The following is a 17,596-nucleotide window of genomic DNA, read 5'->3' as shown; positions in this document are numbered from 1 at the left end:
TTGCCTATTCCAGATATTTCATATGAGTAAAATCATATAATACGCGGTCTTCTTTTACTGGCTCCTTCAACTTAGCATAATGTTTTCAAGTTTCATCCATGTTGTAGCATGTGTCAGAACCTTCTTACTTTTTATTGCCTAGTCAAGTTCACATTTTATTTATGCGTTCATCAGTTGATGGACATTTGGGCGCTGCTGCTACGAACATTCATGTACAAGTTTTTGGGTAGATATGTATTGTCATTTGTCTCAGATACCTGGGAATGGAATTACTAAGCTGTGTGCTTACACTGCATTTTGAAGAACTTTGAAACTTTCCAAAGTGACTGTATCATTTAACGTTCTCACCAACAGTGTTTGAATGTCCCAATTTCTCCACATCCTTATCAACACTGGTTATTTTCTGCCTTTTTAATTTTAACCATGCTAGTGAGTGAGAAGTGCTATCTCATTGTAATTTTGATTTGTATTTTCCTTATGGCTAATACTGTTGGTAGTTTTCATGTGCTTATTGGCCATTTGTTTATCTTTGGGGAAACGTCTCTTTAAATCTTTGCCCATTTTACAGTTGGGTTATGGGTCTTTTATTTTTGAGTTGTAAGAGTTCTTTATTCTGGATATGTGTTGGCTGTTTTTCATGATATAGTAAATGTTTTAATTCATTTTTCAGTTATTCCTAGTATATAGATACATTACTGAATTTTGTATTGACCTGTATCCAGTAACCTTTCTAAATTCACTTATTAGTTTAAAATTCTTTTGGAATTTATATACCATCATCTGTTTTTGTATAAATACAGTATTATGCTTTTTTTTTTTCTCTGATTTTTATGCTTTCTATTTCCTTTTATTTTAATTGAACTAGCCAGGACTTCCAACAACTGTTGACCTTTAGTACAGTGTTGAATGGAAGCCATGAAACTAGAAGTCCTTACCTTGCTCTTGTTCTTAGAAAGCATTCTATATTCATCATGAAGTAATAGCTACTATTTGCTTTTAATTGTCCTGTTTTTGTTGTTCTTCATACTTTCCCTCTTCATGTCCTTCCTTTGAGATTACCAAGTAATTATGAGTGTTCCTTTATCTGTTCTCCCAGTTTTTTAGCTATACCCTTTGTTTTATTTTTCCAGTGGTGGCTGTGCATTACAGTATGCATCTTTACCTTATATCTACTACTGTTTGTTTTTAAAGTGATCTTGGGATGGCTTCTTTCCAGTTGTATTTTATGCTCAAAATTGTGAAGTTATACCAGATATGACTAAATAAATCAGAGTTAAATTTTTTTACATCCTTGCTTTTTCCTCGACCCACCTTTTTTAAAACCAGGTATCCTTTTTCAGGTGTCCTCTGTAAGTACCTAACACTTGCATTGTTTTAAGTTTTTAAAGGCTAATGTGGATTCCCCAAAAAATGCCTGGTTTATTAAAATAAAACTGAAAGTACCTTAATATATGGGGAATTCAGATAAGAATTTGAATTTAAGGTGACTTCCTAATTTGGGAAACTCCTCACTTGTATTCAGACCCATATGGATAAAAGAACACTTGCCTCTTCAAACAGCATAATCCTAGCCACTTTATTGAGTTGTTAATTATCTTTATACCTATGCTGGAAATTTTTTTAAAACAGTCTTTTATTTTGGCTTTGTTCAAACAGGATGAATTAAACCTTGCTGATTCTGAAGTAGATAACCAAAAACGAGGGAAACGACATTATGAAGAAAAACAAAAAGAACACCTGCATACCTTAAATAAAAAGAAACGAGAACTGGATATGAAAGAGAAAGAACTAGAGGTTTTTCACCATTTTTTTCAAGTTATTTTGTTTTCAGCCTGTCATGATTATTAAAGTGTGTTTTCCCTAATGTCATGTTTCTAAAAACAGACAACTTGTCTGAATTTGTTTCATATAGAGTAATAGGTGTTTGGGTGAATCAACAGAAGAGACTTAGGGACCCTCAAAGTGTGAGGACTTAAATAGGCAAGACTCCAGCAGTCCTGTATTATGCCTCTGAGTACTTTAGAAAGTAGCACTGTCTTTCAGCTAACATAGCTCCTTAGATGCCCACTTTGGCAAGCGGATAGCCATTGTGTGTCCGGAAAAGGCACCCCTTCCAGAGAGTAGTTGGGCTGTGGGCTGGGCTAGATTTTAGCTCCTACTAGACGTGTCTGTTGGCAACTAGAGTGGCCCAGTGTTTAGAGGAGAATAAATTGAAGGCCATCTTGTCCTAACCAGAACAGATGGATTCCAATTTTGCACGTATATCTTAAGGAAAATGATCTAAACTCTGTAATTCATTTTCTTATTTGTTTTCCTCATTTGTTTAAGAATAATACAGAAAGTTGTGAATATAAATAAGTACTATGTGTAAAAGTGCCTTGTATTCTTTACCCCATGAGGGTCTTTGTGTTTTTAATACCATTGGTGCTCAGAGTCCACCCTAAAGGACGTGGAAACCTACATCTCACCTTGGTGCCCTGGGTAGCAAGCTTTTCGAAACTGCTACATTAAATTTGTTTCACTAAGAAGTTGTGGAGATGTTGCACCTTTTTAAAGTTATACACAGCAATGCAATTTTCTCTTGAGGTCATTCCTCTGGACTTTATCTGCAATATAAAACCTAGATAAATATAAATAACATTGATATTAAATGTAATTAAAATACATTTCTTACACGTAAGTTCAGAATTTTACTTTGCATATTTTGGCACAAGTAGTGTAATGAATTGTTATATCAAAGAAGAGTTTTAAATATTTAAACATCTATTTTCTTAGGAGAAAATGTCACAAGCAAGACAGATCTGCCCAGAGCGTATAGAAGTAGAAAAATCTGCATCAATTCTGGACAAAGAAATTAATCGATTAAGGCAGAAGATACAGGCAGAACATGCTAGTCATGGAGATCGAGAGGAAATAATGAGGTAAGTAGCTGGTAGCTTTTCTGCTTTACCATATTATTCATGCATATCATCAAGACAAAAAATGAAAAACATATACACGTCTTAAATTTAAATGAAGTGTTACTGTAGCAAATACTTATAGCTGAAGTAGTCCTTTATGTGTGTGTTATTTTCAATAAATAGTAACCTTTTTTCTTCTGAACTATTACAAAACTCATTATGGAATTTCATTTTAACATAAATGCTTTTGTGTATCTGTAAGTTTCATATAGACATGAAAATGTTCAACTTCATAAGTAATGAAAGAAATGGAAATCAAAACAGAAGCCATTTTTCAAATACATCAAATCGAATAGGATGAAAATAACGCTAATATTCTAGGTCAGTAAGGTTCAATGAAATGGAAATTTTTATCTTACTGATAAAAACGGACGTTCTTGATAATTAGAGCACAGGTTCTGAAGAAAGAGTTATCTCAATTTAAATTGCATTTCCACCACCTACTTATATGACTTTGGCAAATTACCTGTCTCTCTGAACTTTAATTTTCTCATTCACACAATGGGGATTGTTCTGAAGATTAAATGAAATGATCCGTAAACAATATGTAGGAAATATAGTATATTAGTTATCATTAATGTCTTTCTGAAAAACATTTAGTGGTATGTCAATGTATTTTGTCAAAATTTTAATTGACCAGGTAATTTTGTTGCTATTACATACTCCAGTGGGGTATGTATGGTATTTTGGTACATACATACAATGTGTATGAGTGAGAATATGCAAGATTTGTTGTTCTGTGCCTGGCTTATTTCACTTAATAAGTGACCTCCAGTTCCATCTATGTTGCTGTAAACAACAGGATTTCATTCTTTTTTTTTTTTTTTTTTTTTTTTTGAGATGGAGTTTTGCTCCTCTTGCTCAGGCTGGAGTGCAATGGCATAATCTTGGCTCACTGCAACCTCCGCCTCCCAAGTTCAAGTGATTCTCCTGTCTCAGCCTCCCGAGTAGCTGGAATTACAAACAGGCACATGCCACCACGCCCATCTCATTTTTGTATTTTTAGTGGAGACCAGGTTTCATCATATTGGTCAGGCTAATCTTGAACTGCTCACCTCAAGTGATCTGCCTGCCTCAGACTTCCAAAGTGCTGAGATTACAGGCATGAGCCACCATGCCTGGCCTCATTCTTTTTTATAGCTGAATAGTATTCTGGGGTGGGTGTGTGTGTGTGTGTGTGTGTGTGTGTATGTATACACATTTTTCTTTCTTCATTCATTAATGGACATGTGGGTTGATCACATATCTTGGCTATTGTAAATAGTTGCTGTTTTGATTTAGTGATATATCTTGAAGATCTTGTATCAGTACATAGATATTTCCTCAGTGTCTTTTATAATTTCACTGTATTTAATAATCTCCTTTTCATGGATAGTTGAGTTTTAATCTAATCTTTTGCTATTGCAAATGGTGGAACACAATAACTGAATGTGCATTGTTTTATATGTACTCAGGGTTGTTTTTTTTTAATAGTATAAGCTCCATATGGTCAGATTTCCCTTTCTAGGGATTGTACTAATTTTGCATTCCCATTAGCAATGTATTAGAGTGTCTGTTTTCCTACAGCCTAAACAGTGCGTGTCCTTAGATTTTTTTTGCTGATTTCCCAAGAAAAAGAATTAACTATAATTTTAATGTACATTTCTCTTATATTGAGTGAAGTTGAACATCTTTTCATTTATTTATATTTATTTTTCTGTAACCTTTTCATGTACTTTTTTCTCTTTTCAGTACATTATGCAGATTTTTTAAATTAAATTAATTTTGTGATATTTATGTATTCACAGGTAGGTTTTTTTTGTTTTTTTGTTTTGTTTGTTTGTTTGATTTTTTGAATTGGAGTCTTCCTCTGTCACCCAGACTGGAGTGCAGTAGTGCGATCTTGGCTCACCACAACCTCTGCCTCCTGGGTTCAAGTGATTATCCTGCCTCAGTCTCCCAAGTAGCTGGCATTACAGGTGTGCACCACCACGCGCAGCTAATTTTTTTTATTTTTAGTAGAGCTGGAGTTTCGCCATGTTGACCAGGCTGGTCTCGAACTCCTGACCTCAGGTGATCCACCTGCCTCAGCCTCCCAAAGTGCTGGTATTACAGGCATGAGCCACCACACCTGGCCACAGGCAGTTGTTAAAAAACCATACTGTTTTAATGATTGTGGCTTTATGATGTTCTTTCTGATTTTCATTGTTAATTTTTCAGTGAATTTAGTAACCTGAGCAAAAGTTATTTATTTTTCTGTGGAAAATCAATTTTTAATTCCATAGTCTGCTAGTCACTCACATATTACATTTCTCTTTCTATTAGTTATAAAATAAAATAATTGTAGTAATGATTTAAGAAGCAACGAGCTCAAACAAAATGTTAACCCTAGTAGATTTTCCCATTTGGAATTAATAGTGTATTGAACAGAGAAATTGCCTAGATCCAGTTGCCATAGACATGCATCCATTATTATAAATACAGTTGGCTCTCTGTATCCACTGGTTCCATATCCACAGGTTCAACCAACCACAGATTGAAAAGACTGGGGGAAAAATCTCAAAAACAACAAAAAAAGAATACAACAGTAAAAAATAATACAAATTAAAAAAAAATACGGAATACAGTAAAACAACTATTTACATAGCATTTACATTGTCTTAGGTATTATAAGTAATCTCTAGAGATAATTTAAAGTATACAGGAAGATGTATATAGGTTATATGCAAACACTGTGACGTTTATGAAAGGGATTCATGGATTTTGGTATCTGCACAGGGGTCCCTGGAACCAGTTCCTTCGCGGATACTGAGGGATAGCTCTATCAAAAATCATAAAACTTCAAACATTATTGAAAAGTCATATATATTTAGCATGTATACATGCACACATATGCATGCACTCACATTTCTTTAAATTTTTTTTTCTGTACCATTCAAAAGTAGGTTTCATATATCATGACCCTTTACTTCTTAGTACTTCAATATATTCCCTAAGAATAAGAGTATTATCTTACATAACCACAATGCTGTTATAAAGTTCAGGAAACTTAACATTGATACCTGTAGTCCAATTCCGATGTTGACAGTTCTCCGTGTCTTTCCTACGATATCAGATGCAGTCTAGGGTCGTGTATTTCATTTGTCATACTCTTTTACAGAGTGCTCTTTGTTTTGGTTTTATATGATATTTTTTCTCATAATTAGGTTCATATGTGTTCTTGGCCAGGATGCCACAGAAATAATGATGTATCTTTTTCTGGATATCATATCCAGAGGCACATAATCTATCTATTTCTCTCTCTCTCTCTCTGTCTCTCTCACTGATGATGTTAATTTTGACCACCACATCTGGCCACAGGCAGTTGTTAAAAAACCATACTGTTTTAGTTATTGTGGCTTTATGATGTTCTTTCTGATTTTCATTGTTAATTTATTCAGTGAATTTAGTAACCTGAGCAAAAGCAAAAGTAAAGGTGTTAATTGGTTTTTCCATTATATACCTTACTGTTTTTTCCTTGCAACTAATAAACATTCTGTGGACAGACACTTTGCAACCCTGCCAGTATCCTGCTTTTTATCATATTTTCATCCCTAGATTTATCATCTGCTAATGATTCTTACCTGAACGAATCTTTACTATACTGCTTGCAAAATGAGGATTTTTCAATTCTGTTGCATCCTTCATATTTATCAGTCACTTGTAAGGAAGAGCCTACGTTATCTCCAATTTATCTATATATTAATTTATTTACTTGCCTTTGCAATATGGACTTTGCAATTATTGCCAAATCCCCTCTGCAAGATGTGTTTACGATTTTTTTTTTCTGGTATTTAGTAAATTTGCTGTGTTCTAAAGTTACTTGGATTAGGTTTTTCTTTCTCTCTTTACTGTTACAGTTATTAATTGACTTGATTTTGAAATGTTTTTATTTGCATTCAGTTTCCTTGTTAATTTAATTTTACAGACTTCTGTTTTACTCAATGAACTGTAGTCATTTATAGTCCATGTTTATTTTAAGAGTTTCTTTTTTTGAGACAGAGTCTCACTCTGTTGTCCAGGCCAGAGTTCAGTGGTAGGATCTCGGCTCACTGCAACCTCTGCCTCCCGGGCTCATGTGATCCTCCCGCCTCAGCCTCCCAAAGTGCTGGGATTATAGGCATGAGCCACTGCATGGCCTATTTTAAGATTTAAATTGTTCCATCTTTGGTCAAATGGAGGCTCTTCAAGCTGGTTCTTGCATTTTCTTAACATGCTTTCCTTGTTGTTGTTTTTTTTTAATAGCATTTTTAAACTTTGTGACATAACAAAATGTTTCAAGCTCATTCTATACCTGACCCAGCCTTGGAGTCAGTCACTTCTCCAAAGAGCGCTGGTTCCTTTTTTTAAGGAATGATACCTAAAAACAAAATTTGGATTTTAGGGGTGCTAATTTTTGCTGGAGTAGCATTTCTTCCAGTACCTTTCAGTTAACAGAACTAAAAATGTGAGTTTGCATTGGTGTCTCCAGTGGCAGTCCAATCCCACAAAGGGCTTTTTAACCTTAACCTATTCCTTGTTTCTGTCTCTTTTTCCTCCACGGAAGGAACTCTGGCTCTCAACAACATTAATATTTACTCAGTTCCACAATATATATCTACAAAAAGAAAATTATTGAAAAACATTCAAGATGTGTTTGCAGTTATTTTTTCTCTACTATTTAGTAAATTTACTCTGTTCTAAAGTTATTTGGATTAGGTTTTTATTGTTGTAGTTATTGTCTTGATTTAGAAATGCTTTTGTTTTTGTTTGCATTCAATTTTAGATTTCTCTAATCCTTGTTTATGTAATTTATCTTCGAGGGGAATATGTAGAAATTAACATGTTTTCACAAGTCAAAGCCATAAACAAAAGTATATTCAGGGACGTGTTCTACCTTTCATCCTTTCCACCCCATTTCTCCTGCCCAATCCCTATAGGCACCAGTTCTTTTTCATTTTCTATCTTTCATGTTTTTTATTTGTTTGTGAAAGTAAGCAGGTTCATATGTGTTTTCTTTTTCCCATGGTTCCTCTACTTTTTTTCACAAAAGGTAGTCAACCATCTTGCTTTTATCATTCACCAGTATACCTGAAGATCACTCTATATCAGTTCATTGAGATCTTCCTCATTCTTTTTACAGCTTCATTGTACTCTGTTTTGTGAGTCTGCACACACACATTGATCTGTACCATAGTTTATCCAATCATTCTGTGTGTGTGCATTTTGGTTATTTCCAGTATTTTGCAGTTACAGATAATGCTGCAATGACTTATCTTGCACATGCACGCACATTTGTGTGTATGTGTATTATTGGATACACTTGTGGCATCATATCAGTGCTCGAATCTGTATCTTCACAGTAATTTTCCAGAAGTGACTTTACTAGTTTGAAGCATAAATGTATAAGTGGTTTTGTTAGATATTTTCAAACCTTCTCTATAGGGTGTGTATCATTTTTGCATTTGTGCCAGCATTGTACAGGTTGAGTATTCCTTATCCAAAATGCCTGGAACCAGAAGTATTTTGGATTTTGGATTTTGGAATATTGGCGTATTGATGAGATATCTTGGAGATGGGACCTAAATCTCAACACAAAAATTCCTTTATGTTTTATATACACCTTATACACATAGCCTGAAGGTAATTTTATGTAATTTTTAAATGATTTTATGCATGGAACAAACTTTGTATACATTGAATCATTAGAAAGTGAAAGTGTTCCTATCTTAGCCATCCATGTAAACAATCTGTGGTTGTTTGACATCACTGTCATTCCTGATTCTGAATTTATATAAGCAGTCGTTTTCTTACACTTATTCACACGTTAAGTACTTACTAAAAAATGTGACATATATATCTAGCATGTATGTATGTCATACATGTACAGAAAAGATATATCACAGCTGAAGGGGGCTAGGAAGGTCTCTTTTCCCTTGGGGACACTGAATAAATAAACTGCATTGTGTGCCTATATTTTGACTGCAACCTGTCCCATGAGGTCAGGTGTGGAATTTTTCACTTTTGGCATCCTATCAGTGCTCGAAATGTTTCAGATTTTGAAGTATTCTGAATTTCAGATTTTTGGTTTGCTTTTTGGGACGCATTCTCACTCTGTTGCCCATGCTGGAGTGCTGTGGCACGATCTTGGCTCACTGCAACCTCTGCCTCCTGGATTCAAGCAATTCTCCTGCCTCAACCTCCCAAGAAGCTGGAATTACCAGCACCTGCCACCATGCCCAGCTAATTTTTGTATTTTTAGTAGAGACAGGGTTTTACTATGTTGGCCAGGGTGGTCTCGAACTCTCGACCTCAAGTGATCCTCCCGCCTTTGCCTCCCAAAGTGCTTACAGGTGTGAGATACCATACCTGGCCAAATTTCAAATTTTTGGATTAGGAATGCTCAACCTGTATGAGAGAGGATACTTTTTCCCCAACTTTGCCAACAAAGTGTATAGTGTATAGTTAAACTTTTTAATTTGTGCCTGTCTGATGGCTGAGAAATTGTATATTAATGTAACTTTAATTACATTCCATCATTATGAATAAAACTTAACATTTTTTCATATATTTAAGAATCATTTTTATACCTTGTGAATTATCTATTCTTTGTAAAAATTATTTTTTGTAGTGTTTTTCCCCTCAAAGTTTAAGTTTTTAACATATATGTGTGTATTAGGAGTATTAACCAAATATTACAAATTTTTCTCTTGATTTCTTTTTTGAATTTGCATATATATTTTTTGCTATGAAAAGATTATTTTTATTTGGTTCACTTTGTCATTCTTTGATTACATCTGGATTTTGGGTCATAGTTAAAATGCTTCTCTCTGCATCTAGGTTATGGAGGTATTCACCTACGACTTTTTTTCTTATTCCTTTTTCCACATGTTCTAATTACCTATGATTTTTTAGTACTTCTGTATGTCCATTTTTTACATGATATCTGTGATTTTTTTTTGGAGTTTATTCTCACGTATGATGTGAGGAATAGGTTTTGTCTTTTTCCACATGACGATGCAGCCATTTGAAAAGTTGTTTGTTCTCTTTGGCTTGAGAATGGCGTGTATGAATATTTTCTATGTTTTATAAGTTGATAAGAATTTGTCTTTAGCTTTTATGTTTGAAGGGTAGTTTGGCCTAATATAAAATCCTTAGCTCATACTTTTTCTCCTGAGCATCTTGTTTATGTTGGTGCTTGTCTATTATGTCCTGTAACTTGTCCAGAATGTTAGAATTCAGTGATTCTTTCATTGTTAAACATTGCTTTTTCAATATTTAGATTTAAGTCTTTTAGTTCTTAAAAATTTTGTTGAATTTTACTTTAAAATATTTTGTTTCATTGTTTTGGTTTTGTTTGAGGCCTTTAGTTATAATGTTGGATATCTATATCTTCTCTAGTTATCATTTTGTCTAACCCTTTTGTCTGTTTTTTTTTTTCATTTTGCTTGATTTTCTCATTTATGTTTTTTTTCCATCTATGTGTTTTCCACGTTTCTCTTTTCTCCTATGCGTCTTCTCATTTTGTCTTCATATCTGTGTGTGTTCTTTTTAGGAGGAGGTTCTAGCCCTCCTACCTTCCTGTCTGTGGATTCTCTTGCTTTACCTACTCCTCTTGTCTGATTATTACCTCCTTTTGTTTATCTGTTCTTTCAGTTCTTTTGTCTGCTTTGAGGTATTCCTTCCTGGGAGCACTTGTCTGATGTTTGTGTTTGTTTGTTTTTATTCTTTAAGACAGGCTCTTGCTCTGTCACCCAGGCTGAAGTGCAGTGGTACAATCATGGCTCACTGCAGCCTTGAACTTCTGGGTTCAGGTGATCCTGTGCCTCACCCTCCTGAGTAGCTGAGACCACAGGCACATGCCACCACACCTGGCTAATTTTTATTTTATTATTTGTGGAGATAGAGTCTCGCTATATTGTCCAAGCTGGTCTCTAATTCCTGGGCTCAAACAATCCTCTCACCTTGGCCTCCCAAAGTGCTGGGATTATAGGCATGAGCCAATATACCTGGCGTCTTTTGTTTTAATTTATGATGTTCAATTATAATTTTCATCTGCTTTGTGGCAACACTGTTCTAATAAGTTTTCTTTGTCTATAGGGGAGTTTTGCTGTTCTTCATATTTTCCCCATAAATATCTGGATGCTGTGCCAGCGTTTTTTGTTACTTATTTTTTTAATTAGTTGAATTTTTCTGGACCAGTTATTTGAAGGAGAATGGGAAGGGTAGCTGTGGGAGCCTCAACCAGCATTGCCTTTCATGCTAATTCAATTATAGGCTTGCCACAGTAATAGGCTGTTGCCTTTTGTAATAGCACTTTGAGTAGCCATGCCATCTCTGCCTCTTTGATCTTACCTTGTTTAGGACAGGGGAGGGTGGATTCTAATGCTGGCTTGAGTTCTTTTTTTCTTTTATTGGCATCTGTTACTGAAGGAAACCTTTCTTCCAGTGTGACCCCTTCCCTTTTTGAAGGTGTGTATTTGCTGGCATTCTCTAAGATCTGCTGCCTCTAGGCCCCACCAGGGTACTTGTTCACACACTGTCTCTGCCTCCTGTAGGGCTTGGACCTTGTTCCTTCCCTGTCCGGGTAGTACTCTCTCATTCTGTACCACCCTTTCATTCTGGGAGTGTAATTTCACTGGAAATTTATGAAATTGACTGCTGCTAGGTCCCCTTAGTACTCTCTGCCCCTCCCTATTCTTCCCAGTTAAATCTGTTTCAGATTCTACTCTTACGTTTTTTACGTGTGGCATATTTCTTACGTAATATTTTGTTTATATAATAGGCAGTACCAAGAAGCAAGAGAGACCTATCTTGATCTAGATAATAAAGTAAGGACTTTAAAAAAGTTTATTAAATTATTGGGAGAAATCATGGACCACAGATTCAAAACATATCAACAATTTAGAAGGTAAGTACATTGGAAAACATTACTATGTATTGTACATTTTTGTGTTTCTCTGTTTTCACATTATTTATATAATTCTGTTATAGCAAAGACTATTAATGCTTGCTTTGTTATTCAGTTCTTAGGATTCTCTAATTTAATCAGACAATTCTGAATCTGCAAGACTCTTTATAGTGAGCTTATCCAACTGTTCCACTCTGTTAGATATTGTTTATGCTTAATAGGTCCTTTATGCCTAAATAGATCCTTTGAAAGGGAACTCATTGGTTCTAAAATAGCCTATTTTACCCTTGGCTATTGCATGGTTTTAATGGATACAAGCATTTGGTAGGAACTTTAAAGGTAATACCTCAGTTGATTTACCGTAATCTACTAGAATGACGTAGCTCCATGAATGCAGAAACTCTGTTTTGTTTACTGCTGTATCTCTAGTTTCTATAACCATACCTGATACATACCAATATACATTGGTTGGATAAATGAATACAGAATTAGGGAAACTGGATATTAGCATATCCAGAGATGTACAGACTCACAGAGATACATTGACTCCAACTGATAACAAGTGACGGAAATAAACAGAGGATAGTTGATAGGGAGGAACAGCACTTTAATGTACATGAATCCGAGACAGCCCTAGTCCTTCCATTTGCCTCTGTTTTTCTCCAGGCAAATTCCCTCAGTAATATGCTTTTTAAAACTGTCTTTACACCAAAAATTCTACCATCTTAAGCCTGTACAAATTAAAAAAAAACAAAACTGTACCTAGCTCTTATATTCCTTAGTGAAACCATAGGTTAGTTTTTGAAATTCCTTTTTCGGTTTTACAGGCATATTAGTAGGACTTGAATTAAATAGGACCCATTTATACCCTTTTGAGGCTACTTTTAAGCCTTGTTAGATGAGATTAGAGCAGCCATTGGTTGTGGGCTAATTTTTTCCTACCTCTGAGGCAGTGCTATTCTAAGTACTCTACCGATACTTTGTGAATCACGAGGTCTTCACTGTAGCCAATAAGAGCATGAACTATTCCTGGTCATGTGTGAGCTGTCAGAATTACTTCTATTTCCTTTGGATATTTCTTTTCCCAGCCTCCAATGGTGTCCTCAAACCTATGCACTGACCAGTACTCAGCTCAAGACTGGAACAGAACCCTTTGTAGATCCTCTGAAGTTTATTTTGCCTCCCCAGACTCCCAGCTCCAGCTCCTCAAACAAGAGCAACAGCTCTACTTTGGTTTCTACTCCCTTGTCCTCTTTCGGTGAAGAGCAATGTGGGGCATTGGTAGGGTTCAGTGTTTGTTTCCTATCTTTCAGAGATCATTTGACTAGAACTGCCTGTTCTAGGGGGTTGGAAGAAGTTAATTGCAACCCCCTTGGATGTCTTTGAGGGATTCAGTGGAGGAAGTGACTGCAGATGTGGTGGAAGTGGCAAGAGAACTAGAATTAAATGTGGAGCCTGAAGATAGCCAGAGTCTGAAAACGCTTGTTTTATGTATTTTGTCTCGTTTTTTAGTTTCAGGCAGAAGAATAAACCCAATCTCTATTACTACATAAATCTGTTCCAGATGCAGTAGGATTTATTTTTATATCATTACTCAGAAATTTGTATTTAAAAGGTTTTTTGCAAAGTACTGGTCTTAGAGTTTACAGGCATACCTCATTTTACTGCAGTTCACTTTATTGCACTTCACAAATGTTGCATTTTTTACAAATTGAAGGTTCAGGGCAAGCCTGCTTCAACCAAGTCTGTCAGCACCATTTATCCAACAGTGTATGATCACTTAATGTCTGTGTGTCATATTTTGTTTAATTTTTGCAATATTTCAGACTTTTTCGTTATTACTAATCTGTTGTAGTGATCTGTCATCAGTGATCTTTGTTACTGTTGAAATTGTTTTCGGGTGCCACAAACGGTGCCCATATAAGACAGCAAACTTAACAAATGTTGTGTGTGTTCTTCCTGCTCCACTGACTGGCCATTCATTCCCTCATCTCTCTCTGTCCCCTTGGGCCTCCCTATTCCCTGAGACACAACAATATTGAAATTAGGCTAGTTAATAGCCTTACAGTGACCTCTGAGTGTCCAAGTGAAAGGAAGAGTAGGATTTCTGTCACTTTAAATCAAAAGCTAGAAATGATTAAGCTTAGTGAGGAAGGTATGTCAAAAGCCAAGATAAGCCAAAAGCTAGGCCTCTTGTGCCAGTTAGCCAAGTTGTAAATGCAAAGGAAAATTTCTTGAAGGAAATTAAAAGTGCTATTCCAGTGAACACACTAATGATAAGAAAATTAGACAGCCTTATTGTTGATATGAAGGAAGTTTCAGTGGTCTGTATAGAAGATCAAAGCAACTGTAACATTCCCTTAAGTCAAAACCTAATCCAGAGCAATGCCCTAACTGTCCAATTCGATGAAGGCTGAGAGAGGTGAGGAAGCTGCAGAAGAAGAGTATGACACTAGCAGAGGTTTGTTCATGAGGTTGAAGGAAAGAGGCCATCTTTGTAATATAGAAGTGCAAGGTGAAACAGCAAGCACTGATGTAGAAGCTGCACATTATCCAGAAGATCTGACTAAGATAACTGATGAAAGTGGCTACACTAAACAATGGATTTTCAACACAGACAAAACAGCCTTGTATTAGAAGATACCATCTAGGACTTTCATAGCTGGAAAGGAGAAGTCAATGCCCGGCTTCACAGGACAGGCCAAATCTCTTATTAGAGGCAAATGAAGCTAATGACTTTAAGCCAATGTTTATTTACCATTCTGAAAATCCTAGGACCCTTAAGAATTGTGCAATCTACTTTGCATGTGCTGTACAAATGGAAAAACAAAGCCTGATGAGAGCACATTTGTTTATAGCATCATGCATTACTGAATATTTGAAGCCCACTGTTGAGTCCTACAGCTCAGAAATATTTCTTTGAAAATGTTACTGCTCGTTGACAGTGCACCTGGTCACCCAAGAGCTGATATGATATACAAGAAGATTAATGTTGTTTTCATGCCTACTAACATCCATTCTGTAACCCATAGATCAAGGAGTAATTTTAACTCTCAAGTCTTTTATTTAAGAAATCTATTTTGTAACACCGTAGCTGCTGTACATAGTGATTCCTCAATAGATCTGAGCAAAGTAAATTGAAAACCTTCTGGAAAGGACTCATCATTCTAGATACCATTAAGAACATTTATGATTCATGGGAGGAAGTCAAAATATCAACAATAGTGTAAACAAAACTTTTGTATGCAGTGGGAAACCAAAAAATGTGTGTGACTCACTTTATTGCAATATTCGCTTCTTTTTGTGGTAGTCTGGAACTGAACCTGCAGTATTTCTGAAGTATGCCTGTATTACCTTCATATGATTCTTCACCACTGACATATTTCATATTGTTTACTCAGTACTCAGTCTTAGGAGGGGAGTAAAAACGACCTAATTTTTAAAATTGTTATGTCTTTACTCTGGAGAACTTTGCCATTTTTTTTTTTTGAGACAGAGTCTCGTTCTGTCGTGAAGACTGGAGTGCAGTGGCTCGATCTCGGCTCACTGCAAGCTCTGCCTCCCAGGTTCACGCCATTCTCCTGCCTCAGCCTCCCGAGGAGCTGGGACTACAGGCGCCCGCCACTACGCCAGGCTTATTTTTTTTATTTTTAGTAGAGATGGGGTTTCACCGTGTTAGGCAGGATGGTCTCGATATCCTGACCTTGTGATCCGCCCACCTCGGCCTCCCAAAGTGCTGGGATTACAGCCACGGTGCCCAGCCAGAACTTTGCCATTTTATGACAACAGTATCTTTTAGACATCCCATGAATGGAGCAATAAATGAATACATATCTGTATTGAAAGAAAAGTTAATAGAAAACTCTGAAAACCAGCTAGCAGTGGTTGCTGTGGCAGCAGAAGGAAACTCAGGCTATCAGTGATTTCTAGTGTGGGAATTTAATGCAGTTCAGGAAGGGAAATAGGAAGGAAAAGAGTACCAGAGAAGTGAGCTTTAGGCTTACTAGGGAGCAAAGATGTTATGAAACCACGGCCAGTGACTTACCACACAGATCTTATTTTCTAAATACCATTCCCCGCTAAAAGGAACCGGGGCTCCATGGAGAAATGGCGGATTCCAGAGCTGGGCAGGGAAGGTACAGACGTACCTCATGCTATGGCAGAAAGGAAGGAGGGGCTCAAAAAAAAGGGGGAGTCATGATAAAAGGACACATGATCCAGCTCGAAGGGGGTGCCCACTGGAAAAATCTAGGACAGTTTGAGGATCTCAATAAGTATAGTAATAGATGGTGTGAACAATGTAAAAATAAAGCCAATGAATAAGACTCCCTAATCTATTCTGATACATAGAAAGTTAGATAAGGAAATAAAGAATTGAGGAAGAAGGGAAAGTTCCTTACAGTAAAATGCCATCTAATATGTAGAGAAGGAAAGATAGAGTTTGCATTGTGCCAAGCAAAGTGTAAGGCATTAGAGGTACCCAGTGCTTAAGAGAGTGCCCTTAGCTTTTTTGCTACTGTGAAATTGGAAGGAGGCAAAATAAATAGATATTTTGTCCATTTATCTTGTCACCATTAGAGTTAATCCTCTCAAGGACAAAATATCTTTGTAATGTATTAGGGTAATGCCTTAGATTATTAATTAGTTGAATGACTGATATATTCCTAAGCACTGACTATGGTATAATGTGTTAAATGTGAGATGACTCTTTAATTCATTTCATTAATTTTTTTTATTATAAAAGTAAATGAACTGGTGAAAATGTAGGGACATAAATGAATATAAAGACACAAGGGAAAAAATATTACCTAAAACTCAACTAGTAAGTGAGTAACCAATGTTTACATTTTGGCATATTTCCATCTGGTTTTCTAACATGCTTAGATCATGCTGAATATAGTTTTAAAAAACCTTTGCCCTCTTATTAATGTGCCTAATTTTTAAATTTCAAGGTGTTTGACTTTACGATGCAAATTGTACTTTGACAACTTACTATCTCAGCGGGCCTATTGTGGAAAAATGAATTTTGACCACAAGAATGAAACTCTAAGTATATCAGTAAGTATCTTAATTCTTTTCATCCTAATCATTAGAAAAACTAGTTATTTCTTTTCTTTTCTATTTTTGTTGGGTATTTTTTAGAGGCAGAGTCTTACTCTGTTTCCCAGGCTGGAGTGCAGTGGTACGATCATAGCTCACTGTAACCTTGCATGGGCTCAAGTGACCCACCTGCCTCAGCCTCCCAAGTAGCTAGGACTATAGGTGCATGCCACCATGCCCAGCTAATTTTTTTTTTTTTTTTTTTTTCTGTATAGACAACGTCTCACTATGTTGCCCAAGCTGGTCTTAAACTCCTGGCCTCAAGCAGTTCTCCTGCCTTGGCCTTCCAAAGTGCTAGGATTATCGGTGTGAGCCACCATGCCTAGCCTGCTGCTTTTCTTTTGATAAAACATTGATAAACTTTAACCTGTTGTCTTTGATTTTTAACTTAAGGATGGTCTTTGCCAACGTGTTGAATATAAATTGATCTTACTAAATAAAGCTCCCAGCGTAGATTTTATTTGTAGACAAACACGTTATTTTCTTAGGGTGATAATTGGGAATTTTTTTTCAGTGACAAGTATTTACCTTGTCTTTCTACTCCACTAGTTTCCTTTTAAAATTTATACAGCATTTTAAATTATTCGGGACTTTATGGAAAGTACATAGTCTCCAGTCTCCTATAAGG

At 36.0% G+C, this 17,596-nt stretch overlaps 1 protein-coding gene across 4 annotated transcripts in view; it reads left to right on the top strand.

The window, feature by feature from the left end:
• Positions 1-17,596, top strand: part of SMC6 (structural maintenance of chromosomes 6) — an 87,071-nt gene that overhangs the window by 55,997 nt on the left and 13,478 nt on the right. For all 4 annotated transcript variants that reach the window (XR_005243249.2, XM_007971395.3, XM_007971393.3 and 1 more), the window contains 4 exons: positions 1,657-1,794; positions 2,776-2,921; positions 11,743-11,868; positions 16,821-16,926. Coding sequence is in view for 3 of the 4 variants with exons in the window: in XM_007971395.3 (XP_007969586.1) it covers positions 1,657-1,794; positions 2,776-2,921; positions 11,743-11,868; positions 16,821-16,926 (516 nt within the window). In the remaining variant the exon portion in view is untranslated. The remainder of the gene's footprint in view (positions 1-1,656; positions 1,795-2,775; positions 2,922-11,742; positions 11,869-16,820; positions 16,927-17,596) is intronic.

This window comes from Chlorocebus sabaeus, chromosome 14 (genome assembly GCF_047675955.1).
Source record: "Chlorocebus sabaeus isolate Y175 chromosome 14, mChlSab1.0.hap1, whole genome shotgun sequence".
Lineage (NCBI taxonomy): Eukaryota > Metazoa > Chordata > Mammalia > Primates > Cercopithecidae > Chlorocebus > Chlorocebus sabaeus.
This window is presented reverse-complemented; position numbering and strand designations above follow the sequence as displayed.